The sequence below is a fragment of the Urocitellus parryii genome, chromosome 3 (assembly GCF_045843805.1).
Source record: "Urocitellus parryii isolate mUroPar1 chromosome 3, mUroPar1.hap1, whole genome shotgun sequence".
NCBI classification, from domain to species: Eukaryota; Metazoa; Chordata; class Mammalia; order Rodentia; family Sciuridae; genus Urocitellus; species Urocitellus parryii.
This window is the reverse complement of record NC_135533.1, coordinates 136,868,095-136,895,704: the sequence shown is the minus strand read 5'-3', so window position 1 is coordinate 136,895,704 and position 27,610 is coordinate 136,868,095. Positions and strand designations below refer to the sequence as shown.

Genomic DNA, 27,610 nt, shown 5'->3' with positions numbered 1-27,610 from the left:
GAAAATTTAAAATTCTGTGCATGCTATGATGAAGGGTACACATCTAATGGATAAAGAAATAGCTAGCACAGATGAGGTCCTGGGTTCCATGCCCAGCACCAAAACAAAGCAATTGACACAGGAGAAACTGTGCTCTTCTCAAGCCAAAAAAATTGACATATAATCCTTAGTTCAGGCTCTCATATACATGACACATTTTTTAATGTACTTTTTTAAAATTATTTTTTGGTGGATACAATATCTTTATTTTATTTTTAGGTGGTGCTGAGGATTGAACCCAGTGTACCTCGTGCATGCTAGGCGAGCACTCTACCACTGAGCCTCAACCCCAGCCCCTGACACATTTAAGACCAGCAAAGCTAGTATGCAAATTAGGGGCCAACTATAAGAGGATGCAAAAACAAGTGCTGGGCTTGTTTTGCTGAATTTCAGTGTAAGAGCAGAGTTGTGGTTTTGTTTTTTTTGGTTTTTGTGTGTGTGTGTGTGTGTGTGGCTAAGGATTGAACCCAAGGCCTAGTGCATGCAAGGCAAGCACTCTACCAACTGAGCTGTGTCCCTACCCCTAAGAGCAGAGGTTTAGACAAACAAAACATTTTTTTTTGAAGCAATAAATACCAAAGTTAAATTTCCAGGGTAATACATACAGTCATATTATCTATTAGGGTGGGACTAATACCACATTTGCTGCATGAAAAATACTTATATTGATGTTATAAATTAACCATCTAGTCTTCCTCTAAAGGTTGGGTTAAATATATAAACAGTGTCTTTCTTTGCTGTATACAAAGTTATATTGCACACATTTAACTTTGACCCAATATTGAGAAATGAATGCCTCACATGTTAAAAGAACAAACGATGGGGAAAACCCTTAAAAATTGCCTTCATTCTTCTCAACCTTTTTTCCATCTCACAACTGCCATTCTAATTAGAATGGCAATTAAGATGGGCATGGCATGGGCCTGTAATCCCAGCTATTTAGGAGGCTGAAGTAGGGTTAAAGTTCCAGACTAGCCTAGGCAATTTAGGAAAACCCCGACTCCAAAAAAAAAAAAAAAAAAGACCGGGATGTGGTTTGGTTCAGTGATAAAGTGCCCCTGGGCTAAATCCCCAGTACCCATGCACAAAAGGCAATTAAAATTAAGATTTATTTTTTAAGTTGTAGATGAACATAATACCTTTATTTATTAATCATATGTGGTGCTGAGAACTGCCTCACACATGCCAGGCAAACGCTCTACCACTGAGCCACAACCCCAGCCCTCCCAGGCAGAATTATCTTAAATTGGAGGTCAGCCCTGTCAAATTAACAAAATTCTCTTAAAGGGGGGGAGGACTGGGGTTGTGGTTCTGCAGTATCTCCAGTCCTATGATTCACACACCCCCACCCCCGCAAAAAAATTTTGAGGCAGGGTTTTGCCAAATAGCTAAGTTGCTTAGGGCCTCCCTAAATTGCCAGTGCTGGCTTTGAACTCACAATCCTCATGCCTCAGTCTCTGGACCGCTGGGATTACAGGTGTGCACCACCACACCTGGCTAGGACTCCCTTTTCAATGCATTTGGAGTAGGACCTAGGACTTCACACATTTTAAATTTTTCCAAAAAATCATGAGAAAAATTAATACAAGGGAAAAGCGCAAAACCATAGGATCAGAGATGTGTGAAGGGCTTGTTTAGAACAGCCTCTACTGTATGCTGCTTCCACTGTACTAGGACATTAGCTCTACTCTTAGAATATCTGACTTCTCAGCATTTGGGAAACTACTACTTAAAAATTGTAGATTGCGGGCTGGGGATGTGGCTCAAGCGGTAGCTCGCTCGCCTCGAATGCGTGCGGCCCGGGTTCGATCCTCAGCACCACATACCAACAAAGCTGTTGTGTCCGCCGAGAACTAAAAAATAAATAAATAAATAAAAATATTAAAAAAAAAATTGTAGATTGCTATTTCCATTAGAAGCTGACTTCTTTGTAGAAAGGTGCCAAAGCAGCATGAACCTGAATAGTTTTTTTTTAATATATATATTTTTAGCTGTAGATGAACACAATATGTTTATTTTATTTATTTATTTTATGCAGCGCTGAGAATTGAACCCAGTGCCTCACACATGCTAGGCAAGCGCTCTGCCACTGAGCCACACTCCAGCCACCCCCTAAACAGGTTTTTCAATCTTCTTGCTCAACTAATCCAACACTTCAGTTAACTGTGCTGTGGGGCTCTGCTTCACTCTTTCTGTTGGTAAGTCTATTTAGAATGGTCTGACCATTAGGAAGCAGGTTTTCTTAAGGAGTTAAAAGATCTAGGAAGGACCCATGGAATACTTTTCAAAGACAACAATTTCCTTTTGTTCTGTGAATTATAGACAGAGGGTTTGTGCCTGAGGATTGTTCTGATGATCACATCCAGTAATATTTCCCTGATGGGGCATGTCAATGCCCTCAGAGCAAGCGGTAGTGGAAAATTCTTCCTCTTGCCAAGAGAAAGCTATGCAAGTTTTTCCTCCAAAATTTTTTTTCTGTCTCTTTGGATGAAGGGAGGTATAATAAAAGAATATCTGTTATTAAACTACCTTCCTTTAACAATTTTTAAACTCAGCTATCTTGCTCCCTCAGTTCATACCTCTTTTCTTTGCCAACACAATAAAGGTTTCCACTTTAAACAAAAATCCTCAGAGTATACTCTAGGTTAGGGTTACCAAGAGTATAATTTGCTTAAAGGAAATTATTACTGTGTCACATTTTAGAACTGAACCAAAGGTGTTCATAAGCCATGAGAAACACTATTTGCATCACTTATGTAAAATATAAACACCAATGTTTAAAATAAGCAGCACTCTGGGCTAGGGATGCGGCTCAAGCGGTGTCACGCTCGCCTGGCATGCGGGCAGCCCGGGTTCGATCCTCAGCACCACATACAAACAGGGATGTTGTGTCTGCTGAGACTAAAAAATAAATATTAAAAAAGAAAATTCTCTAAAAATAAAAATAAAAAGCACTCAAAAAATCTTTATTAAACATTTATGTATAATTTCCAGTGGAAAATGGAATTATTCAACTCTTTTATAAGAAAAAAAAAAAAGATCAGAAATTGTTCCCTAAATGTTTTTTTTTTTTTTTGGGGGGGGGGGGGTGAGGCTGGGGATTGAACCCAGGGCCTTGCACATCCTAGACAAGTATTCTACCACTGAGCCCCAATCCTTCCTTCCACTATTATTTTAAAAAAAATTAATTTAGTTATAGTTGGACACAATATCTTTATTCTGTTTATTTTTATGTGGTGCTGAGGATCGAACCCAGTGCCTTGCATGTGATAGGCGAGGGCTCTAGCGCTGAGCCACAACCCCAGCCCCATTTTTTTCTTTATCTTTTTAAAAAATATTTCACTATTGTTTTTAAGTTTAAATGGCTCTAGGAAAAGCAAGTCATAACGAAATAAATTATCCTTACACATTTAACTATGACTTGCATTTTCACTACTTGCTTATTACTTCCAGGCCTTCGGTGAGCAGGAATAACATTATAGAGCACCACAGTATAGATTACATTTGCCCCAATCTCATTTGGTGGGTAGCATTCTCTTTTTAAAAGTGCCAATGTGGCCAGGTGTGGTGTCACACTTCTATAATTTCAGCACCTGGGAAGGCTGAGACAGGAGATCACAAGTTTGAGGTCAGCCTCAGCAATTTAGCAAGGCCCAAAGCAATTAAAGGAGAACCTGTCTAAAAATAATAATAGGGACTGGGGATGTGGCTCAAGCAATAGCGCGATTGCCTGGCATGCGTGCGGCCCGGGTTCAACCCTCAGCACCACGTACAAACAAAGATGTTGTGTCCGCCAAAGACTAAAAAATAAATATTAAAAAACTCTCTCTCTCTCTTTAAAAAGATAAATAATAATAATAAAAAAAAGGCTGGGCATGTAGCTCGGTGGTAGAGTACTCCTGGGGTTCAATACCTAGTTCCAAAGGTAAAAAACCAATGTGAAACTACTCTCCTGTGTTTCAAGTGCTTCTTCTTACAAGACTTGAGATATAAGTTAGTCTCCCACCACAGATTATAACATGACCAACTGCTGCCTACCCCTCACCACTCTCTCCTCTCTGAACTTCAAACACAATTCAGTTCCTCATGGTGCTTTCTGGGTACTCACACACCCTCTCTTTTCTCCCCTACAGAGCAAGGATTTCCCTGAACTCTCAAATTAGGCTGTTTATCCCTTAGGATGGGCCACAAAGAGCACCCCTTCCTGATACTCAACACTATGTTCTGGTGTACCTATATCAAGAGACCAAAAGCTCCATGAAGGCAGAGTCTATGGGCCACCAATGATTCCCTAATTCCTACCACTCACTGTGTGTTGGGTACATTGCTAAGTAAAATACTTGTCAATGAACAAAATGCTTGCAGCACACATTTCCTTTAATATACAAACATCAAGAGACTTCTATCAAGTTGAACTATGTCACAAATCAACAAACAATAAAAAATCAGGGCCCAAAGAGATCTGAGACTTAGTTGGGTTAAATAAGGTTTACTAATACTTAACAGTTAAGTTCTACAGTGAGACTAAAAATAACTTTTTAAGAAGGGTACATTTTAAATCAAAAGGAATACTTTAAAATAAAACTGATTTTAAAATTGGCTTGGCTGGTTCTATGCAGGCATGTTCCTAAATACTAGAGAAATAAAAAACAGCATGATAACCATGAATATATGTGGTAGAGGCAGCCATGGGCCACCTAAGGTTAGAGTGGTACAACATGTGGCATACCTCCCAATGTGATTTTTTTCTTTTTTAAACTACAAAAGTAAAACATGCTTTAAAAAGGTTATTCAACAAATATGCATCACTGTTAACAGTAGTTACCTTCTGGATCACTTTTTTGGTGTTGGGAATTGAACCCAGGGGTACTTACCCACTGAGCCACATATCCCCAGCTTTTTTCTGAGACAGGGTCTTGGCTAAGTTGCTGAGGCTGGCTTTGAATTTGCGACCCTCCTGCCTCAGCCTCCCAAGCTGCTGGGATCACAGGCATGTACCACAGCACCTGGCTAGATCATTCTTTTTGTAGATTAACATAATGCCTTTATTTATTTATATGTGGTGCTAAGGATCAAATCCAGGGCTTCACATGTGTAAGGCAGGCGCTCTACCATTGAGCCACAACCCTAGCCGGAGAACACTGCTATTATACCAAGTACTTGTTGTAAAGGCTGCATAAGTCACTACTTCAACCTCTCAACTGCTCACAAGACACATGCCATTATCTCCTTCTCATTTTATTAGTGATGCACTTTTCAAGGTCCCAGTATTGTACAACCACACTACAGGCTCAAATCAGTCTCCATTTTCAAGGCCATCTGGTGTTTCTAACTCTTCCATTACAGTGCTATAGGACAAATACTTTTGTGAAAAACGCTTTAATTCATAGAAGAATTCCCTATGAATGGCTATGGTTTCCACCAAATTCAGATTCCTGCCATTTCCCTACAACTCTCAACCTTGCAATGGTCCCAGCTCTGGCAATGTTGAGCACTTTGCTTGGTTTTCGAAAGTGATCCTCTTTAATAAACTTAGGAAAACTGAATCCCAAACCATGTAGTTTTCTTCTACTTTTCCAAAATCCTAATCTCAATGGAAAGAATGGAAAGGTTGACACTTACTGGTACTGTGACAATGTACCATTGAGTCATGGGAAGGGAGAGGAGGTAATTACAGGAAATCAGGAAATGCCAGCCCCATGAAATCAGGTCAGGTTTCAAGATCGACTGGTCCATCACAGTCTGATGGCTAGAGAGACCTCTGAGAGTGCCTCATTTCTGAGTTTGTAATATCCTAACACTGCTGAAGGACGACCTTGGGTCTCAAAACTCTCTACTTCTAAATACCTGCAATGATTTGTTTTCATTTTGCTATTCTGCTTTAAACAAGTTTTTTAAAATTTTTTTTTTAGGGCTGGGGATGTGGCTCAAGCGGTAGCGCGCTTGCCTGGCATGCGTGCGGCCTGGGTTCGATCCTCAGCACCACATACAAAGATGTTGTGTCCGCCGAGAACTAAAAAAATAAATATTAAAATTTAAAAAAAAATACTGTTTTAAAAAAAATTTTTTTTTTTTAGTTGTAGATGGACCTTTATTTTATTTATTTTTATATGGTGCTTAGGATAGAACCCAGTGTTTCACACATGCTAGGCAAATGCTCTACTACAGCCCCCACCCCCACGTTCTTTTTTAATTTTTTTTTTTAGTTGTTGTTGAACACAATACCTTTATTTTATTTATTTATTTTTTATGTGGTGTTGAGAATCGAACCTAGTGCCTTGCACGTGCTAGGCAAGCACTCTACCGCTGAGCTACAACTCCAGCCCCTATACAAGTTCTTCAGATAAAGAATTATTCTGTTTTAAAAACAGATGTAGCTTCCAGGATTCACAAAAAATAATTATTTTCTGTTTTATCTGGATACAGATATTTCAACCTGCATCTCTAAAGAGCCCTTGTTCTCTCATCCTTCTCACCATGAAATAATTCTACACAAGGAGGGAAGAAAACGAACCAGAATAAACATGCTCAAAACCTTACTTGGTTCATACCTCTTTGCTTCCGATTCTGTTTATTATTTAAGAACAAAACTGTTCATTGTGATGATACCTTATCAGGTGATTTCTCTGCATCTGAAGTTAGAAAAGTGTTGCTCTAAACATGCCAAACTGCTGGCTAAATCTTAAGGCACATTTTTCCCCTCTGAAGTATTAGTTATAAACCCAGTGCCTCACACATGCCAGGCAAGTATTCTACACTCTATGCTATGTCGAAAACCACACCACTTTTTGTATGTATTTTTTTGTGGTGCTGGGGATTGAACCTAGGGCTTTGTGCATGCAAGGCAAGCACTCTTCCAACTAAGTTATATCCCCAGCCTCCACATTTTTTATTTTGAAACAGGGTCTCACTAAGTCATCAAGGCTGGCCTTAAACTTATGATCCTCCTGCCTTAAGCCTCCCATGTTACTGGGATTACAGGCATGTGCAACTAAACCTGCACCCCCCACCATGTCTTTTAAGTTCTCATTTTTACATTTTTCATTATATTTATTTTATTTATTTTTATGTGGTGCTGAGGATCAAACCTAGTGCCTTACACATGCTAGGCAAGTGCTTTTCCACTGACTCACAACCACAGCCCTCATTTTACATTTTTAAAAGATAGTTTAAATTAAAAAAAAAAAAATGCCAAACAGACTGGATATGAAACATGTGAGACAAAAAGCCTCAAATATTTACTAGCTGGTCCTTTTAAAAAACAATCTTTTTTAAAAAAAAATATATTTTTTAGTTGTAGATGGCCACAATACTTTTATTTTATTTGTTTATTTTATGTGGTGCTGGGTATCGAACCCAGTGCCTCATGCATGCTAGGCAAGCACTCTACCACTAAGCCACAATCCCAGCCCCAAAAACAATCTTTGTCAACCTTCTGTTCTATAGCATCCGGGAGCTCAGCAGATGTGGATTAAATATTTGCTGAAAGTTCAAAGCCAGACTCTGCTCCAATCCCAACAGTGAAATCAGTCCAAGCCTCATGATCAAACGATTAGAATCAGATATATTCTAGAGCCAGAACACTCTCTTGAAGAGTCCACTGTAATTACCTGATTCTGTAAAGAGGTCAATCAGCTTTGTCCAATGTCATGCAGAATTCAGATAATCTAGATTTTCTTACACATATTGAGTCACCTATTTCACAACTTTGCCTTTTACACAACTGACAACTGATTGGAAAAGCCACTTCATGTGTGGTTACCAAATTTCAATATTGCAAGTTTACTATTAAAAGTGAAACATACCTTCCTTTAAGTATTAGTGAAGTTTAAGAATTATTCTATACTTGAATATATTTTAAAATTGTTGGCACTACAGCCCAACATTTCATCTTCACTTTAGGGAATATAAATTTCTTACAGCTCTAAAGCAAATACAATTTTATTTAAGATTGTGTCATTTCTATCACTTACATAATCAAAAACAGGAGTCAGTCCAAAGTACACTACAGGACCAAAGTCATCTGAGAATATTTATGTTCTTGTGCTATCTGTCAACCCCAGGTTACCAAGATACATGAAGTTTTGTTTTAACAATCCAGAAAACAATGCCCTTAAAAAAATCAATAAATACCCCCCAAATGCTAAAATTGGGACATTTTTTGCTCTCACTTGATTCACTTTTATAATATCAGCAAGTAACACAAAATTTTAGAATACTGACATTCGCTTCTTAAGATCATACGCAATTTTACTATTTTTGGTTTCCATCCATCTAGAGAACTATTTTCTTGGCACTAAGATAATGTAAAACTACTGTGGCTTTAGAAGATGAATACATGAGTCATTATTCTCAAATATTTATTTGCCAAATCAATGATATTTGGATCCTGTGTTCTAGATACAAATGCTTATGTGAACCCTAGTTGTAATTCATACTTAAGACAACTTCTCCTTGGAAAGGTTATTAACTAGTAATAGCAACATCTAAATTTAATTTCCTTAATACTTTCCACATCTCCCCCCAAAAACCAATCCAGCCTAACCTTCCAAAAACTCAACTGAATCATCCTATCAGATATCTTCCAACAGATGGCAAAAAGAACTTTATCAGTTAGAGACAGGAGATGAAACTTAACATTCTAAATGATAAAAAGCTCTGTTCCTGTCTGAAAGCATCAGGAACACAAGTCAGTACATTTTCAATTTCCAAATATTTTACAATATTTTCCATTGTTCCAATATGTAATTACCTTTTCATGCCCAATTTATAGTTTAAATAAAAGCATAAAACTATTATATATTTTAAATTATAAAAGCTCAATTTATGCCATTTATTCTTTCAGTTTAGGTAGACTTAGTAAGACTTTTCCCTCTTTTGGGGGACAGGGTCTTGGTAAGTTGTCCATGCTGGCCTCAAATTTTAAACCATGCCTTAGCCTTCCAAGCAGCTACAATTACAGGTGTGTGCCACCATACCTGGTGACAATAAAACTTTAAGAAAAAAAATCCGAATGAAATTCACTTCTACACTTTCCAAGAACTGAATTATTAGGTTAAATACAAAGAAAAATAATACATAATAGCCAGAGGATGAAAATGTTCCACAATTAGACAGTGATGATTACAGACTCTGTGACCACACTTAACTGTATATTTTTTTTTTTGACAGGGGGTGGGGTGGGTACCAGGGATGGAACTCAGTGTCACTGAGCCACATCCCCAGCTTTATTTTTTTGTATTTTATTTAGAGACACAGTCTCACTGAGTCGCTCAGTACCTTGCTGAGGCTGGCTTTGAACTTGAGATCTTCTTGCCTCAACATCCTGAGCTGCTGGGATTATAGGCATGTGCCACAGCACTCGGCATTAACTGTGTACTTTAAGAGTAAACTAATGACATGCTATTGTCTCAGTAAAGCCATTTAAAAAAATGGTGACCTGGGTATAACTGAAATGATTGATACCTATGCTATGTATAGATTTACCAAGTACACTATATATCATCTAATAAGTAGTTGAAGGCAGAGGAAATAAGCCACAAAGACTAATTTTTCAACTACAAAAGGTGAATAGTTATTTATTTGCAGTGATTGAAGGTTAAAAAATCATTTGCAAAGTTATTACAGTATCCATACATTTTAAGTTCAGCTATTACTGACCACATGCACAGATGGCAATGATCTATTCTGTACAGTAAGCTGCGAAATAAAATAAGCATGTTCCCATTAACTGAACCTACCCTCTACTTCTGATTTTAGAGAACATAAGACATACCCAACAAGAAGGGGTCAACTGTCAAGGTGACACTTTCCATTAAGGATTCAGAAACTGGTGAAAGGGAAATGAATTTTAATGTATGTATTGCCTGTAGCAGATATTATATTCACCTGAGATGAAGGACAAGGAATTTAAAACTCATCTTTTTTGAATATTCAACTTGTTTTTTTGAGTTTAATTTGTTTTTAATATTAAAAGACAGGAAATAATTGTCAGGAGCCAAGGGAGAAGAGAATGGGAAATGAGTTTTTAATAGATATATGGTTTTTAGGTTGAGGGACGATGAAAAAGTAATGGAGATGGATGGTGGTGATAGCGGTATGACAGTATGAACATACTTAATGGCACAGAACTGTACCATTAAAAACAGATAAAATAGGCTGGTGCAGTGGTGCACACCTGTAATCCCAGTGACTCTAGAGGCTAAGACAGGAGGATCACAAGTTCTAGATCAGTTTCAGCAAGTTAACAAGACTCTGTCTTAAGAATTAAAGAGGGCTGGAGGTGTAACTCAGCAGTGAGTGGATGTAGGTTCAATTCCCATTACTGGGGGCAGGAGAGAGGAGAATTAAATAAATTAAAGAGATTCTAGAAGACTAGAAATCTCAGATCACACACTATGGATCAACCATTATCTGTCGTTCCTAAATTGTCAAATGCAATATATATAATACAAAAAAATGGAAATATACAGTGTGCAGAAAGTCAGATCAGGGTTATAACCAAAGCTTCTCCACTATGTGATCAATGCATTGGTCAAGTGAATAAAGTCTGTAGGATTTATCAAACTTTCCAAAAAAGGTAAGGAAAATCTGGTGGTACTGAAAAAGCCTGTATGCCTGGAACATAAACAAACTGCATAAGATGAATTCACAGAAGCAGGGACATGCAAGTTCTATTAAGTCAAAGAAAGAATTTTATATTTCAAGAGCAATAGGGAAGCCAACAGGGAAGCCATCTAAGGGTTGATAAACAGATGACATACCCTTTAAGAAACCACTGACTGTTGGGTGGAAGATGAATGGAAGAAATCAACAAGGGAAGCCAGAGCCTCCCTAGGATAGTTACAGTGTGAGACAACAACCAGACTGGTATGATAACCAAGGAGACAGTTCATGGACTTGGATGTGCTCTGAGGTCAGTAGAGCCAATGGTCTCAGTGTCAAATAAGATGATAAGAGAGGGAAGAATCCAAAAGACCCCAAGATTGTCTCAGTCCACTAGGTGGTTAGAATGCCCTACCAAGAAGGCAAAGCCCAGCAAGAAACAGGATTCAGAGGAAAAAAAACCAAAACCATCAAGGCAGAAAAGAAGCTGACTATAGTCTTAATGGAGACCCAATACAAATATTCTCAATTTGACAGGCTGAGAATGTATCCCAGATAAAGCTGGAGAAATGGCAATTGAAGCCAAACAACTGTATATACATATGTAGGCAAGGCCATCTGCAACCCAACCTACCATGTTTATGGAATGACAATTATTTTCCTGTCAGTCTCACTCAGTTACTCTGATCCAATCATCTAAACTAGAAATCCTACCAACACCTTTGATTCCATATCCACTTAGTGATCCAAACCTGTTCCTTTGCATTTAAATCAGAGGCTCACTTTCAAAATACACGATTACAATTCCACACTAAAGGGACATTTCATTAATATTTTGGGTTGAGACCTGGTAAAGAGTAGCCCCAAATGATTCCCATGTACATGCCTGTTTAAGAACCACATTCATAAACTCCTAACATCTTACATTATTCTTAAGGCTGCTGCCCTAGTTATGTCTTGCCCTCATTATTTCTTACCTCGATTACTAAAATAGCTTCTCTGTGTCTAACGTTCCTCATTTTGACCTATTTTCTTGCTTCCCCCCCCCCCCAACCTAGTGGTACTGAAGATTGAACCCAAGGCCTCAGGAACATTAGGCTAGCACTTTATCACTAAGCTACATCCCTAGGGCTTTCTATTTTTTGACACAGGGTCTTGTTAACTTGCCCAGGCTGGCCTCAAATTTGCAATCCTCCTGCCTCAGGCTCTTGAGCAGCTGGGATTATACGTGTGTGCTATTGAACCCTGCTACCATTCTGACCAATTAATTCCCCACTTCACAATTTTTTTTTTTCTTTTAAAAAAGTAACAACTGGGGCTGGGGTTGTGGGCTCAGTGATAAGAGTGCTCACCTAGCATGTGTGAGGCACTGGGTTCAATCCTCAGCACCACATAAAAATAATTAAAGTCATTGTGTTCATTTACAACTAAAGAAAAAAAAATTTTTTTAAGAAAGTAACAACTAGTAATTTTCAATAAGGCCTATAGATAATAGTATTGTGTCAATTTCCATAATTGCATTGAGGTTGATAAGGGAACATACTTTTTATAAAATAAACACTAAAGTAGTTAGGAGTAAAGGGGCATCAGATCTGTAATACATTCTCAAACAGAAAGCCTATGTACATATACACTGAAAAAGCACCTATAATAGAATATTAAACTTAGGAGAACCTAAGGGAAGGCTATGTGTTAATTCTCCATCTTAAAACTTTTTAATTTGACATAATTGCAAACATAAAATGTTGTTAAGACAAAAGAACCTAAACGAGTTGATTCTAGGGAAAACGTGATTCAGAGCTATTTGAATAAATGGTATTGATCTGGAGCATTGAGAACTAGACCCCTCTGAGGTTGTGGGACATTCAGTACATTGTGGTACACTCTGAAGCGAATCCCTACAATCCAGGTCAAGACCACTGGCTCAGAATGATATAAAAGTGATTCTGAGCATGGCTTTCAGGGTAAATGACATTGCCTTTAACTCAATTTGATAGTTTAAAAAGTATGACTTAATGTTTGTGCCAAAAATCAAAAACAGAAATAAACCATGAGGTCCCAATGAACTGCTCACTATAATTGTCAAATCAACATTTAAGTGTTACTTCTTTAGCAACTAGGATGTATCTAAACTAGTAAAACATATTTAAAAACAAAACACTTCTGCTGGGCATGATGGCCATGCCTATAATCCTAACCACCCAGGAGGCTGAAGAAGGGGATATCACTTGAAACCAGGATTTTGAGACCAACCATGGCAACATAGCAAGACCCCATCTCAAAAAAAAAAAAAAAAAAAAAAAAAAAAAAAAAAAAAGCCTTACCAACAATATGAAAGGAAGTAGTTAAACACTTTGAAATAATCTTATAGAAAACAGAATGTTTCTGGGGTCAGGCCTGTAATCCCAGTGACTTAGGAAGCTGAGGGCAGGAGGATCAAAAGTTCAAGTTCAGCGTCAGCAATTTAACAAGACCCCATTTCAAAATAATAAAAAAGGACTCGAGTAGCCCAGTGGTAGAGTCCCTGGTTTTAATCCCCAGTAAAGAAAAAGGAGGAGGGCTGGTGATGTGGCTCAAGTGGTAGCGCGCTTGCCTAGCATGCATGAGGCACTGGGTTCGATTCTCAACACCACATAAAAACAAAATAAAGGGGCTGGGATGTGGCTCAAGCGGTAGTGCACTCGCCTGGCATGCGTGTGGCCTGGGTTCGATCCTCAGCACCACATATAAACAAAGATGTTGTGTACGCCGAAAACTAAAAAATAAATATTAAAAATAATTAAGGGGCTGGGGATGTGGCTCAAGCGGTAGCGCGCTCGCCTGGCATGCGTGCGGCCCGGGTTCGATCCTCAGCACCACATACCAACAAAGATGTTGTGTCCGCCGAGAACTAAAAAATAAATATTAAAAATTCTCTCTCTCTCTCTCCCTCTCTCACTCTCTCTTTAAAAAAAAAAAATAAAATAAAATAAAAATAATTAAATAAATAAATAAAAAAGATATTGTGTCCACCTAAAACTAAAAAAAAAAAAAAAAGAAAAAAGAACAGAATGTTTTGATGGCACTAAAATGTAATATAACTGATACCCGATACGTGAAACAATTATTTTATTTTATTTCTTTGTAGTTGTAGATGGACAGAAGGCGTTTATTTTACTTGTTAATTTTTATGTGGTGCTGAAGATCAAACCCAGTACCTCACGCATGCTAGGCAAGCACTTTGCCAATGAGCTATAGCCCTAGCCCCAAGAATAATTAATAGCCTTTAGAAAAAGACCAAATTCAGATATACAACCTAGAGGGAAAAAAAAAAAAAAAACATGACAAACTTGACTCACCAGCAATTTCTACGATATCACCAGGAACTATGTCTTTAGCTTTAATCCTCTGCACACTCTTTCTGTCCTGTCGATACACTTTGCCCATTTCAGGCTCATATTCCTTAAGGGCTTCAATTGCGTTCTCAGCATTTCTTTCCTAAATAAAAGAAAACAAAAGATAAGTGTAGTAAACACTTGCCTGCCACTGCAAGTATTATTTCTAGGCCAGGAATTAAAATTTTAATCTAAATCTTAATAATTAAATAATAAACTAATGAAGTTTGTATTAAAAATTCATATTTTATGATGCCAATTGTTTTACAAGGGCACTTATGATTTCGGATTAAAAATGAAAAGATAAACACCCCAAGAAGGGTAAGGGAACAAACTATAATGAGGAAAAGAGGTTACAAAACCTGCTGTTCCTAAGCACACAGCCTTCAACTCCAGCCACATGTACCCATACCATTTATATCAACCCTGTGTCACATGAAAAGCTATATGGCAGAACAGTCTAAAGTCAGGTTGCCTAGGTTTAATCCAGCTATGTGATTGTGAATAAATTTTACAACACACAGGTTTTACTACCTGTAAAACAACTACCTCAAGGAAGTGTTGTGAGAATTAAGCTTTATGTAAAATGCTTAGACAAAAGTTTTGGCACCTTATAAATGCAGTGATGAATTTTTAAAAATCAAGTTATGTCACAAACCCTAAGAAATTAAAGACTAATGAACTGCTAGAATTTCATCATCACACTGCTAAATATTAGAATATTTAACCATAATCAATGTAACTACTATAATTTAAATTCTAATGTTTCTAATATTGGATGAAGAATAAATTTGGAATATTGTCACTATTCAGTTAGTCAATTTTGAAACAAAGTCCCCCCACCCCTGTACTAGGGATTAAAACCAGGGCAACTCTACCACCCAGCGTATCCCCAGCCCCCTTTTTTTTGGCGGGGGGGGGGGGGGGTATGGTGGTACCAGGGAATGAATGCAGGGGCACTGACTACTGAGCCACATCCCCAGCCCTATTTTGTATTTTATTTAGAGACAGGGTCTCACTGAGTTGCTTAGCACCTTGCTGTTGCTCAGGCTAGCTTTGAACTCACGATCCTCCTGTCTCAGTCTCCCAACACCCCTTTCTATTTGGAGACAAAGTCTTGCTAAACTGCTAAGGCTGGCCTCAAACTTGCAATCTTCCTGCTTCAGCTTCCCAAACAGCTAGTGTTACAGGTGTGTACCACTGTGTCCAACCCCCTAAAGTTACGAATTATACAGTTTCACCTTCTCAAGATCTTCTTAGGGAGAATTAAACTGGATTAGTCAAGGTTAAGGAAATGTTCCACAAGCACTATATTTTGCTCCTACTAAAACTACAAAAGTCCATTGAAATTAGATAAACCACATCTCTCAAACCCAGAAGACAAAGATGACAATTAAAATCACCTAAATAACATCTCCTTCCCCTACTCAATTCAAACTATTAAAAGGAATATTTAGAGTGTAGAGAATCTGAAAGGGAAACAATGACAGATTTAAACCAGTTACCCCAGAAAATAGTAGACTTAGAGAAATGCAAACACAACTACCAAAAGGATAACTTACAGTACTCCTAAGGTTTCCCCCAGTTCTACAAAGTTTATAATCTCCATCTCGCTCCATTTACATCTCCTACTCAAATCCAAATAGGCCTATCATTCTTCAAACAAATCTGGTACCATTCTCATTCTCCTCCTTTGCTGAAATCATCTCCCCAGCCTCCACCTGCAAAACTCCGTAACAGTTCCTAACTGCTTGTCATCACCACCTTCTTTGATGACACTGGTCAGAAATTACAGGTTCCTCAATACTACCTAATATAATAATTTATTTCCAGAAGGCAAGAACCTTTTAATATTGCTCACACCACCTAGGATACTATGGAAACATGAGAAAACTAAAGAATGTTACTCTGTTTTAAAATAAAGACAAACTAAAAGTCTTATGAAACTTTCATAAAAAAATTTCAGTTTGGAATTCAGATCACATCCTCCTGGGCTTGGGTTCAAATCCAAGAATTTCTATTAATATGTGTATGGGAACCTCAGTGTCCCTTCTGTCAAATGGGAATATGATGTGCCTAGTAATATAACTTTAAGGATGAAATAAATGGGAATGTGCATGAAGTAACTATCATAATAAATGGTATAAATCACTTAATAATAAAAATGAGAGGATCTGGTGTAGCTCACAGCTTAGCATGCATGAGGCCTTGGGTTAAATCCTTAACACCACTGTAAACAAATAAGTAAAATAAAGAAAAAAGAAACATACACAAAATTTTCTTTTAGGTACTGGAGATGTAGCTCAGTGGTAGAGTGCTTGCTCGAGTGGCCTGTGTAAGGCTCTGGACTCAATGCCCAACACAATTTCTTAAAAAATAAGCTACGCTTCCATAAGCCCATCATATATTTATTAATAAAAATTAAGTTTATAATTCCAACAGGACTACATTTATAAGATGCTTTCACTTTAAAAGTGACAGGCATACTCTATTTTAATCCTCAAAGAGGTTGACTACATCCATCGAAAGCCCCAAAGCCCAATACTTAAAACAATTTAGGGTTCAAATAATTTTTATAGCTAAAATCGCCTAAAAATCCAAGGAGAACAAAGATGACATTGAGTTTATAAAGTTTATCACAGGAAACAACTAGGAAAAATAAAGACAGATTTTGGTCCTCATATTTCCTGGTTTCCTTAAGTAGCTCCTCTCATCCATTTTCCTTCTTTTGAGACATGGTCTTGCTATATTGTTCAGGCTGGTCTCAAGTAATCCTCTGGGCTTAGCCTCCCAAGTGCTAGGGACAACAGGCATGTGCCACCACACATGGCTTCTCATCCATGTTCTTAATTCCTTGTTACCAAGAAGGTTGAGCAATTTTAATAGCAAAACAGACATCCATGACAGGTCTAAAATCTATCATTAAACAAATGAAAAATCACATAAACTTTCTACAGACATTTTTTACTCAATATATTAGGAAAAAGATAAAAGATTGTGCAGTTTGAAATAACTTACATAAATTGCTAAAATTTAGCACTGCAGTAGTTTTTGCTTACCTGCCAAACACCCACAATTGCATTGGCTACTAATATAAGTAGAATCACGAAAGGTTCTACAAAGGCTGTAATTGTTTCTTCTCCTTCTTCAAACCAAGCCAAAACCTAGAAGATAAATGGCATATGTTAGAACTGTTAATGTGTTTTTAGGCTTAGTGCCACTTTTACAACAAAAGTAGCTGGCACTAAAAGAATGATAGACTAACCCTCTTTTCCTACAAAATCGCCACAAGATGTAATGATAAAAACAATCAGCTTAAATTTTGTTAATAGCAATTTTGGGAATCAAAACTTCTTAGGTAGGCGTGGTAGTGCACGTCTGTAATCCCAGTGGCTCAGAAAGCTGAGGCAGAAGGATCATAAGTTCAGCAAAACTTAGCAAGACCCTGTCTCAAAACAAAACATAAAAAGGGCTAGGGATGTGGCTCAGTGGATAAGCACCCCTGGGTTCAATCCCCAGTACCCATCCCTGAAACTATACAACTTCTTAACCATACCTTTAACAGTTAATTGACTATTACTTATATCAAATAACATCAGATGTAATGTAAATTCATAGTAAAAACAATTTTGCTACTGACTCAAATTTAGAGTATATAAACTGTTAATTCCACTTATTTTCAGTGGTATTCACTTCAGAATTACTACAAAGTTGTTCTGTGGGAATGTACTTCGAAGATTATCCATATGATTTTTAGTATAACAACATAACACTTCAGAGATGACAAAATTCCAGAAAGTTGTAACTGAACACAGAACACTGCCCCCAAGAAGGAATAGAAGATTAAACTTTTAGTTCATGCAACCAAACCTTGTTAAGAACTACAAGTTAATAGCCACCTTGTATCATAATCAAGCTACTATGAAAGTGATTTTAAAAAAAAAAAATCCAACACAATGAACCTTAGTAATAAAGAACATGGTAAAGAGTGATAAAAATGGGTAAATATGGGGCTGGGGATGTGGCTCAAGCGGTAGCGCGCTCGCCTGGCATGCGTGCGGCCCGGGTTCGATCCTCAGCACCACATACCAACAAAGATGTTGTGTCCGCCAAGAACTAAAAAAATAAATAAAATTCTCTCTCTCTCTCTCTCCTCTCTCACTCTCTCTTTAAAAAAAAAAAAAAAAAAATGGGTAAATATTTCACTAGGATCAGGTCCTGAGATGCCAACTGAATTTCTGTGAAAACCTGATAGTCTTAATGATCCAATCTGGAACATTGGCTTTTAAAAAGTAATAATAATATTGCTTAATAAGCAGGGCATAATAGCACATGCCCATAATCCCAGCTACTAAGGCAGTTGACCAGGAGGATCCCAAGCTCCCAGCCAGTCTGGGAGCTTTAGTGAGATCCTGTCTCAAAATAAAAAATAAAAAGGGCTGGGGATGTAGCTCAGCAGCATATGGTTTTCCTAGCAAGCACAAAACCTTTAGCTGGATCCCTGACATGCTTTTTTTTTTTTTTTGGTATCAGGGATTGAACTCAGAGGCAAGCAACCACTGAACCCCGTCCCCAACCCTATTTTGTATCTTATTAGAGACAGAGTCTCACTGGGTTGCTTAGTGCCTCGCTAAATTGCTGAGACTGGCTTTGAACTCTTGATCCTCCTGCCTCAGCCTCCCAAGCTACGGGGATTACAGGCTTGTGCCACAAAGCCTGGTGACACTTTTAAAAAGGCGAAAAAAACTTAAAATATGCATATTTTAAAGAAAGTCTTTAAAAGATCTATTTAGGCCAGGTACAGTGCTGCACACCTGTTATCTCAGCAACTCAGGAGGCTAAAGCAAGAGGATCACAAATCCCACCAACCTCAGCAACTTAATGAGGCCCTTGGTAACTCAGCAAGACCATGTCTCAAAATAAAATTTAAAAAAGACCTAGTAAACAACGAAAGCCCACTTTTTAACTGGGCCTAGTGGTGCGCATCTGTAATCCCAGTGGCTCCAGGGGAGGCTGAAGAAGGAGGATAGTGAGCAACAACGAGGTCCTAAGCAACTCAGGTGAGACCCTATCTCTAAGGCCAAATATGAATTTTCTAAGAGAGGAATGGTGAATTAACAGATCAATCTGTGCAGGGAAAAATAAAACAAGAAGTACCAGGACCCAGGTTCTGACACATGCCAATCTCTACTGACAGCCAGTGAACTAGAGTAGGCAGAAAACCAGAGTGAGGATGATAAATGCCACAGCATACTTTCAACAGGGCATTCCTAGTGTTAAGTCCAGGCCTCATGCTGGAATGAAAACTTCTCTAGGAAGTCAGGAATTTTGATAGTTATTGGATCACAGCTGCTGATACTAGCCTCTCAAAACATTTGCACAAAAGAGCATGAGAGAAATAATACATTTAATCAGCTCTTAGGGGAGAAAACTTGCTCAACATGAAGAGTGACTAGGGCCTTTCCAAAAGGTCAGTGAGGCATTAGCAACTGTAAGATAAGCTTCACACCTTGTTAAAGTGGGTATGAATTTCCTTCTTGGCAGTCAAGCCTGGGGGACAAACTTTAAGCAACATCCTTTAAAAGCTGGAGCAAAGGATGAAGGCAAGTAGTGACAGGACAATAAAAACAAACTTCAACTTTTCAAAAAATGTGTATTCTTGTGAAATATGGTCCTTGGTGAATATAGGAACCCTAATTAATGGAATATAATAGTCTCATGGGTTTTTCAACTGATAAGGGAAAAATCTGAAGCACATGTTGGGGGGCTGGGGCTGGGACTCTGCGGTAGCATATTTGCCTGGCATGAGTGAGGCACTGGGTTCAATTCTCAACACTGAATGTAAATAAATAAAGGTCTCTCAACAACAACAACAACAATATATAATGATAATGATAATAAAGAACAGGTTGGATGAATATAAATTATCTGTATTTCCTTTTTCTTGTGAAGAGCCTCTGGTTACATAGTTGATGTTCGATATATATATTTACTAGTACAAACCTGGCAGTATTATGAACTCAAACACTAAGAGAGCAAAAAAGTAACACTTCATAAACAATTGCAAAAGAAAGTAGAAGAAAAGGCTACTGCAGTGTAATTTTAGGCATAAACCATTTCTTCTTTCCTCTGAACTCTGCACTTAGTACCTATCTTTTAACATTTTCAAGAGAGTTTAAGTTTCAAATATGCCAACTATATTTGAAATAACCCACTTGCTAATGAACACTCAACTACACTTCTTTTTTTGATACTAGGGATCAAATCCAGGGGCATTCAACAACTGAGCTACATCCCCAACCCTTATTTTTTGAGACAGGGTCTCAATGGCTGGCTTCCAACTTGCAAACCTGCTTCAGACCCCCCAAGTCATGACTGGGATTATGGTCATGCCCCACCACACCCATCCCCAATTACCCATAACAAGTTAGGATACAGTATCTTAATAGTTATCCACAAGACTAATCTGTGAGACAAGGTTTATTTCTCAGTGTTAGAACACTTGCCTAGCCTGCTCAAGGCCTTGGACTGACGACCATCACTGAAAAATGGAACTAATATGATGTATAATGAACAAAGCAAATTTTAATCCAAGTTAAGGTGTGTTCAACTGTGAATTGGGTGATAAGTCATGATGTTGTGATTCAGTTATCTTAAAGTTGGGATAATAGGCCAAGCTCTAAACAAGACCATAAAAAAATAAGAGGCGGGGGCTGGGGATGTGGCTCAAGCGGTAGCACGCTAGCCTGGCTTGCGTGCGGCCCAGGTTCGATGCTCAGCACCACATACAAACATATTGTGTCCGCCGAGAACTAAAAAAAATATATATTTAAAAAAATTCTCTTAAAAAAAAAAAAAAAAAGTAAGAGGCGGGGCTGGCAGTATAGCTCAGTGGTAGAGCTAAGAGTCCCTGAGTTCGATGTCTAACATCCCATCCCCTCAAAAAAGAAAGAATGAGGGGCTGGGATATAGCCCAGTTGGTAGAGTAATGCCTCACATACACAAGGCCCTGGGTTCAATCCCCAGCACCACACAAACAAAAAAAGGTATATTTGGGCTGGGGTTGTGGCTCAGAGGTAGAGCGCTCGCCTACCATGCGTGGGGCACTGGGTTCAATCCTCAGCACATTAAAAAAATAATAATAAAGATTGTGTCCACCGACAAAAAAAAAAAATTTTTTTTTTAAAAAGAACGATCATTTTGATCGTTGTATCCTCAAATTTATACTGTGCTTCTGGACATTTAAATGCTTTTTCAATAAATGTAGAATTCACAACAACTTTTTAAAATATTTTTTTTTAGTCGCACTTGGACACAACACTTTTATTTATTTTTATGTGGTGCTGAGGATCGAACCCAGGGCCTCGCATGTGCTAGGCGAGCGCTCTACCGCTGAGCTACAACCCCAGCCCAGCACATCAACAACTTTTATGAAGAGGAAATGGATGGTGTAGTAGCACAAACATATAATCCTAGCTACTCAAGAGGCTGAGGAGGAAAATCACAAGTTCAAGACCAGCCTGGTCAACTGAGCAAGTGCATGTCTCAAGATAAAAAACAAAAAGAGGTTTGGGCATATAGCTTAGTAGTACAGCATACCTGCCCAGCGTACTCAAGGTCCTAGGTTCAACACCCAGTAACAGTAAAACACACACACACACTAAGAGAATCAAACACTTTTTTAAATGATTTTTATAAAAGTGATACAAAGGGTTACCATTACCAGTACATGGGAAACAAAAATTCTTTCAGACTTAAAACAACAAAAAACAGTAGGGGCTGGGGCTGTAGCTCAATGGCAGAACACTTGCCTAGGCACTGGGTTCAATCCTCAGCACCACATAAAAATAAATAAAATAGGGCATGCTGTCCATCTATAACTACCAAAACAAACAAACAAACAAAAAACCCAAACCAAAAAATCCCATGAAGTAGAACTCCTTCTCTTCCAATCTAGACACAAATCTATGTAAAAACCATTCTTCAATGTTCTCAGACTTAGGAATAAATTCTTTTTCCCTAGAATACTTGGCCAGCACGGTGATGCAGCCTATAACCTTAGCAACCAGAGAGGCTGAGATAGGAAGATTGCAAATTTGGATCCAACCTTAGAAACTTAGCAAGACCCTGCCATAAAATAACACAAAACAACAATAAAAAATAAAATAACAGAACACAAAATAGTGGTAAAAGCCCCTGGGTTCAATCTCTAGTAGCACACGCGCGCGCGTGCGCGCGTACACACACACACACACACAGTACACCATAAATATATGCCCCAATTTTTAAAAAAAAATTTCATCTTCCAAACTGTATTTTAAGAAAAGCTCCAGGGCTGGGGAATATGGCTCAGAAGCAGACCACTTGCACGCATGTATGAGGCTTGGGCTTGGGCCCCAAGTAGGGGTGAGTGGGTGGGGAAGGCAGCAGTTAAATAAAATAAAATCAGCAAATTGCCTGTCATACCATATTTAAAGAAACAGAACAGGGAAAAAAATAAATTATATAATATAAATACTTCCTGAATATATCACTGAGAAAAACCAAAGCAAACAGATCCCATACATTTTGAAAATGCCAGAGGAACAAAGTCATCTGAGCAATTGTGACCCGGAAAACACACACATCATTAAGGTTAATCTACATAGCTGGGATAGGAATGGGGGCTAAAGGTGGAGAAACCTATGCAAACTGTCACCAAAGAAAGGTGACTTTATGAGATTTGGACAGATGTGAGAGAGACCAATATGGCCCAAATATACAATTTCTCAGGTTTTTTATCAAAGTCACCTTCTTAGAGAACTTAGCTGACCACCCAATTTAAAAACTGGTTCTCCCCATATTTTCCTTTCTCAGCAGTACTACTCTCCAGGTAAGAAACTTTGTCCATTTTGTTCACTGCTGTATCTTCAATGTCTACAGCAGGTACTCAACAGTGAAAAGAGAGGAAGAGGTGGGCAGGCACTCCAGTTCAACAGCCATGTGATGTGTTGTATTTAGGGCAAAGTCAGTAACGCAAGAGGATGGAAACATAAAATGAAATGACAGTTTTGAATGCCAAATTGAGAAATTTCTAATGTTCATATGCAAAGGGAGAAGTAGAGTTAACTTCTTCCAATCAAAAATGACCTTATTTAAAGAAAAATATTTTGAATATTAAAAATTGTTTCAACTGCTGAGCATAATGGCCCATACCTGTAATCCCAGCAGCTCGGGAAGCTGAGGCAGGAATATTGAGAGTTCAAAGCCAGCCTCAGCAACTGCAAGGCACTAAGCAACTCAGTGAGACCCTGTTTCTAAGTAAAATACAAAATAGGGCTGGGGATGTAACTCAGTAGTCGAATGCCCCTGAGTTCAATCTCTGGTACCAAAAAAAAAAGGTTCAACTATCCCTATGGGCCACTTTAATGCAGTTTCCTACTTTCTGCTGCAGCAAAATATTAACTATGGTTAACGGTTTACTACTTAGTTTGATATTTGAAATAAATTACAAATATGCCTTTTAACCTAGCAGGACCCAATGATTTATTATGTATGCCAAATTGAGAAATTTCTACTGAGAACTGACTACTCATTTTCATAAAAGAACTTGAAATATTCTACCATGTTTTTCCTGGTGAGCCAACAAGAAATCAATGACTACAAGATTTTTTGTGCTCTTCTTTTTTTGCAAGATGTAGCTCAGTGGTAGAGCAAGTGGTTTGATACTTAGCACCCACATAAAAATAAATAAGGATATTTAAAACAAAAAGAGCTATGACACAGTGCTACCTAAATGCTATTTAAAAAAAAAAAAGGAACAAAAGGTCAAGTACAATATAGCAGTAGTCCCAACCCCAACCCCCCCATCTCTCTCTCTCTCTCTCTCTCTCTCTCTCTCTCTCTCTCTCTCTCTCACACACACACACACACACACACACACACAACAATCAACAAAACCCAGCTTTCTACAGTAATTTCTTGATCAAATAAACTAAAGCAAATTAGGTGAATTCTATAGTAAAACTAATTCCTAAGCACTTTTGCTACTTAGCAATCCATAATATAAAACAAAATAATTCCAAGTAGTTATACCAAAAAGGAACTCAAATTTCAACTCCAAAGCGTAGCTCTAAAAGACAATGTCCTATCTTAAAACAAAATTTTAGTATTTTAAAATCCATTTGAAAATGCTCAAACTAAAAAGTCTTAATTATTTCAAACAACAATTAAAAAAAATTCTACATGCTAACATAAAGTCACTCAAACTGGCCACTGAAGAGACCCTACAAGAAAAACAAATGTTTATTGTCACAACAGCATCATTATTTCCAACACTGCTTCAAGTTAAAATACATACAATAGTTCAGTAAGAGTGTGTTTTATCTTTGGCTTATGCACTCGAGCTATTAACTTGATCACAATGATCTTACTGGACACCAGATTTAACAGCCAAAGCTGAGGTTCTTTAAAAATTATGTGACCAGCACAAATCTTAAAACTACCCTCAAATATTTCACTTATTTTGCCCCACAGTAATAAAAATTCAGTACTGAATGGTTTGCTAGGACTCTCAATTTTATTCAATGAAAACCACAGGAAAGATTCTTTGGGACTGAATTATTAATGGCTACACACCACTTGGCTAACATATTAAAGTCTCATGGCAGAATTTATGTACACAATTACTCCAAAGATCACTTCTCACTGCCACTATCTACCTTAAAAAAAAAGGGGGGGTGGGTTATAAAATTAATCCTTTCCTCATTTGAACTAAATAAATGAACAACAACAACAACAAAAAACGCCTACTGCTCTATTCAGTTCTCAAGTCAGTACTTCATGGTATGGTTGTCATAAATGCTGAGGTAGATCCCTAGGACTTGTGCACGTATAAATATACAAAAATGAAACCTTGAAGCAGTGTCAGTTTTGCAAAGCCTGAAATATTGCACTGGGTAATTTTCACTTCCCAGCACTTTTTTTTTTTTTAAGAATAAAGTATTTTTAAGAACAAAAGTCATCTCATGCCGTCAGGATTAGGAACATGTGTCTTACTCATGACCATTTTTAGGAAAACTACCAAGTCTACGGTCTCCCCCAAAAAATGCAATATAAAATACTGAACAGAAAAAAATTTAATAACCTAGATAAATCCTTGCCACTTCCATCACCTTTTTTCTGCTGTAGTTCTTTGCATTTCACCAGTTTCTTAGCAACTATACAGAACTCAGGCAAGCCACATAGAAGAGAAAAAACACACTATGCTGAGTTTTTTCCTTTTAAGATTTAGAACTATACTGAACCTTGTTATCTCAACCTAGGAATCACTCAAGACGGGGGTCCAATTTAGATAAATACAGCACCCTGAAGGTCAGTGACCAAATTTGGTCAACAGTGGTGCCATCATTGCCGTCATCATTCTTGTCACTGTCAAGAACAACTGTCACCTTGCCACTACCAGGAAGGGAAAGCAACTGGAATATTCCTTTTGTTAAGTTCTATTTACAGCCTACAAAGAGTCCAACATCATCTTAGTATGATCTTACAACATGATAAACAAATTGAAGAAACAAACAAAAAAAAGGCCTGTCAATGAAAAACTTGTTACTTAAAGCTGATAAACATTAAGACTTTGTAAAGACCCTACGTGTTTGACAATAATTTCTCCCCACACTGTAAATGTCAGGCATCAATTTTCCAAATATGATTAGCTTCAAGTGTTTTGTTTAGAAGTAAGAATATCTAGATTATTTTGTTTGTAAATATGGAAACACAGCTTAATTCTACAAATGATTTTACCTAATAGACATAATTTGTTTTCTAGTTTACCTAATGGAATATTTTCAGTTTTCAGGGAGCAGAGAAAATAATTTTTTCATACTCACAAAAGATATACATGCTGCCAGTAACAATATTCTAACTAGTAAGTCTTCAAACTGCTCAATCACAAGTTCCAGCAAGGTTTTTCCTGTTAGAAACAAACATATTTGTCATAACTGTCATCTTAAAATCAGTGCACGCGCGCGCGCACACACACAAATAACACATTAAGATTACTCACCTTCTTCGGCCGGCAACTCTGTAGAATGTAGAAATTCACCAAGCAACGTGTCGAGAGGAGAAAAAACAAATTAGCGCTCTTTCTAAAAAGAATTGCTAAAATTTTAAGCATCAATGTCTCTGGAAAACGGACCCAGGATTCACCCTCCCCAATAAAGCACTCCAAAATGATACCCCAGGAAAATATGCAGAACTTGTCATCAATGGCCTTAGGTCTGGCTCGTAAAATCATTCTGAGCTCCTGAGATAGAGCCATTTCAGCTAGGTCATCACTTCTGCCAGATGTGTAACTTTGGGTAGCACAAGAACGATCAGAGGGCGTCTCAACTATACCGACGCCTCAAAAATCGGCAGGGGACAAGAAAATGCCTCGCAGGGCTCAACCCGACTGCAAGAGGCTCGTCCTTCCCTCCCTCCACCAGAGCCAGCTGCTGGCTACCAGACGCTGCCAAGCAGTCTGCGCGCGGGGAAGGTCAAGGGCTCGAGACCCTGGAGGTCGACGCGAGGCCCGGCCCCTGCCCACAGCTGCTCTCCCGCGGGGCCAGCGCGGGCCGCCCGGAGCCGTCGGCGGGCGCGGAGCCGAGACCCACGAGGTGGAGCCCGGTCAGCCATCTTCCCGGCTCTCGGGCCCGCGCCGTTCCGCGCGGGTCCGGCAGCCGAGGGGCCGGGCACCTACCGTTGGAGCCCCATCTCTCCTTGAGCTTCTTGACCTGCTCCAGACTCAGCCCCGTGCTCTCGTTGACGCCGAAATGACCCAGCACCTCCTCCACCGTCTTTGTGTGCGCGTTCTCCATGGCTGCGGGGGCCCGGCCGGCCTGGCCTCCTGTCCCCGCGGCCTCCTCGCCTCCGCCTCGCACTCGGGCCGCGGGCTCGTGCCACCCCGAGCGCCCAGGAGCGGACTGCCTCTCCCCTCCTCCTCCTCCCCGGGACGCTTCCGCCTCGCCGGGCGCTGAATCACCCCGAGCCCCCTCCCCCAGACAACCGCCCCTCTCGCGGGCGGCCCTCTCCGGCACCCGCCCCGGACCTCGCCGGGCGAGTGGGGGGCTCCCGACGCTCCCTCTCCTCGTCAGAAGGGAGGGCCTCCTTGGCCCTCAGCCGCACGCAGGGGGTGCAGGCCGCGGCCCCGAGCCCCCTCCCCGCTTTGCCGAGTGATTCGCGGCACCGCCCGGGCCGGAGGAGGGGGCGCCCGGCAGACCCTTCGAGGCGGAATGGAGCGCGGGAGGCGAGCCTGCGGAGAGATGCGCGGCGCGCTCGCGCGGGCCCCTCAGCTCCGCACCCCGACAGCAGCGGAGGAAACTGCGGCGGAGGAGAAGGAGGTGGCGTCGGGGACGGCTCCGCGGCGGCTGCTCTAATAGCATTTATCGGCCGCTGCCTCCCCTCTCGCCGCCGCCGCGGCATGTGGACGCCGCTCATTGGCCAAGAGCGCCCAGCGCGGCGCGGGCGGCGCAGCTCCGCCCCCTTCCCGCGGCTCCCCCCCCCGCGCGCCCACGCCGCCGCGCAGGCCCCGCCCCCTCCCGCGCGCCGCCCCCAGGAACCCGGATCGAGGCCTC

The 27,610-nt window shown here is 39.5% G+C and overlaps 1 protein-coding gene across 2 annotated transcripts in view; it reads right to left on the bottom strand.

Moving 5' to 3' along the window:
• The window catches only part of Atp2a2 (ATPase sarcoplasmic/endoplasmic reticulum Ca2+ transporting 2), a 56,158-nt gene extending 29,146 nt beyond the window's left edge, over positions 1-27,012 (bottom strand). Inside the window, exons 1-5 of one of the 2 annotated variants that reach the window (XM_026385997.2) lie at positions 26,737-27,012; positions 26,062-26,079; positions 25,886-25,968; positions 17,078-17,182; positions 13,983-14,121 (exon numbers count right to left, since the gene is read on the bottom strand). In XM_026385997.2, coding sequence (XP_026241782.1) covers positions 13,983-14,121; positions 17,078-17,182; positions 25,886-25,968; positions 26,062-26,079; positions 26,737-26,854 — 463 coding nt within the window. In that variant the 5' untranslated portion in view covers positions 26,855-27,012. The remainder of the gene's footprint in view (positions 1-13,982; positions 14,122-17,077; positions 17,183-25,885; positions 25,969-26,061; positions 26,080-26,736) is intronic. The other variant, XM_026385999.2, reaches the window with a different exon arrangement.
• Positions 27,013-27,610: the final 598 nt, after the last annotated feature.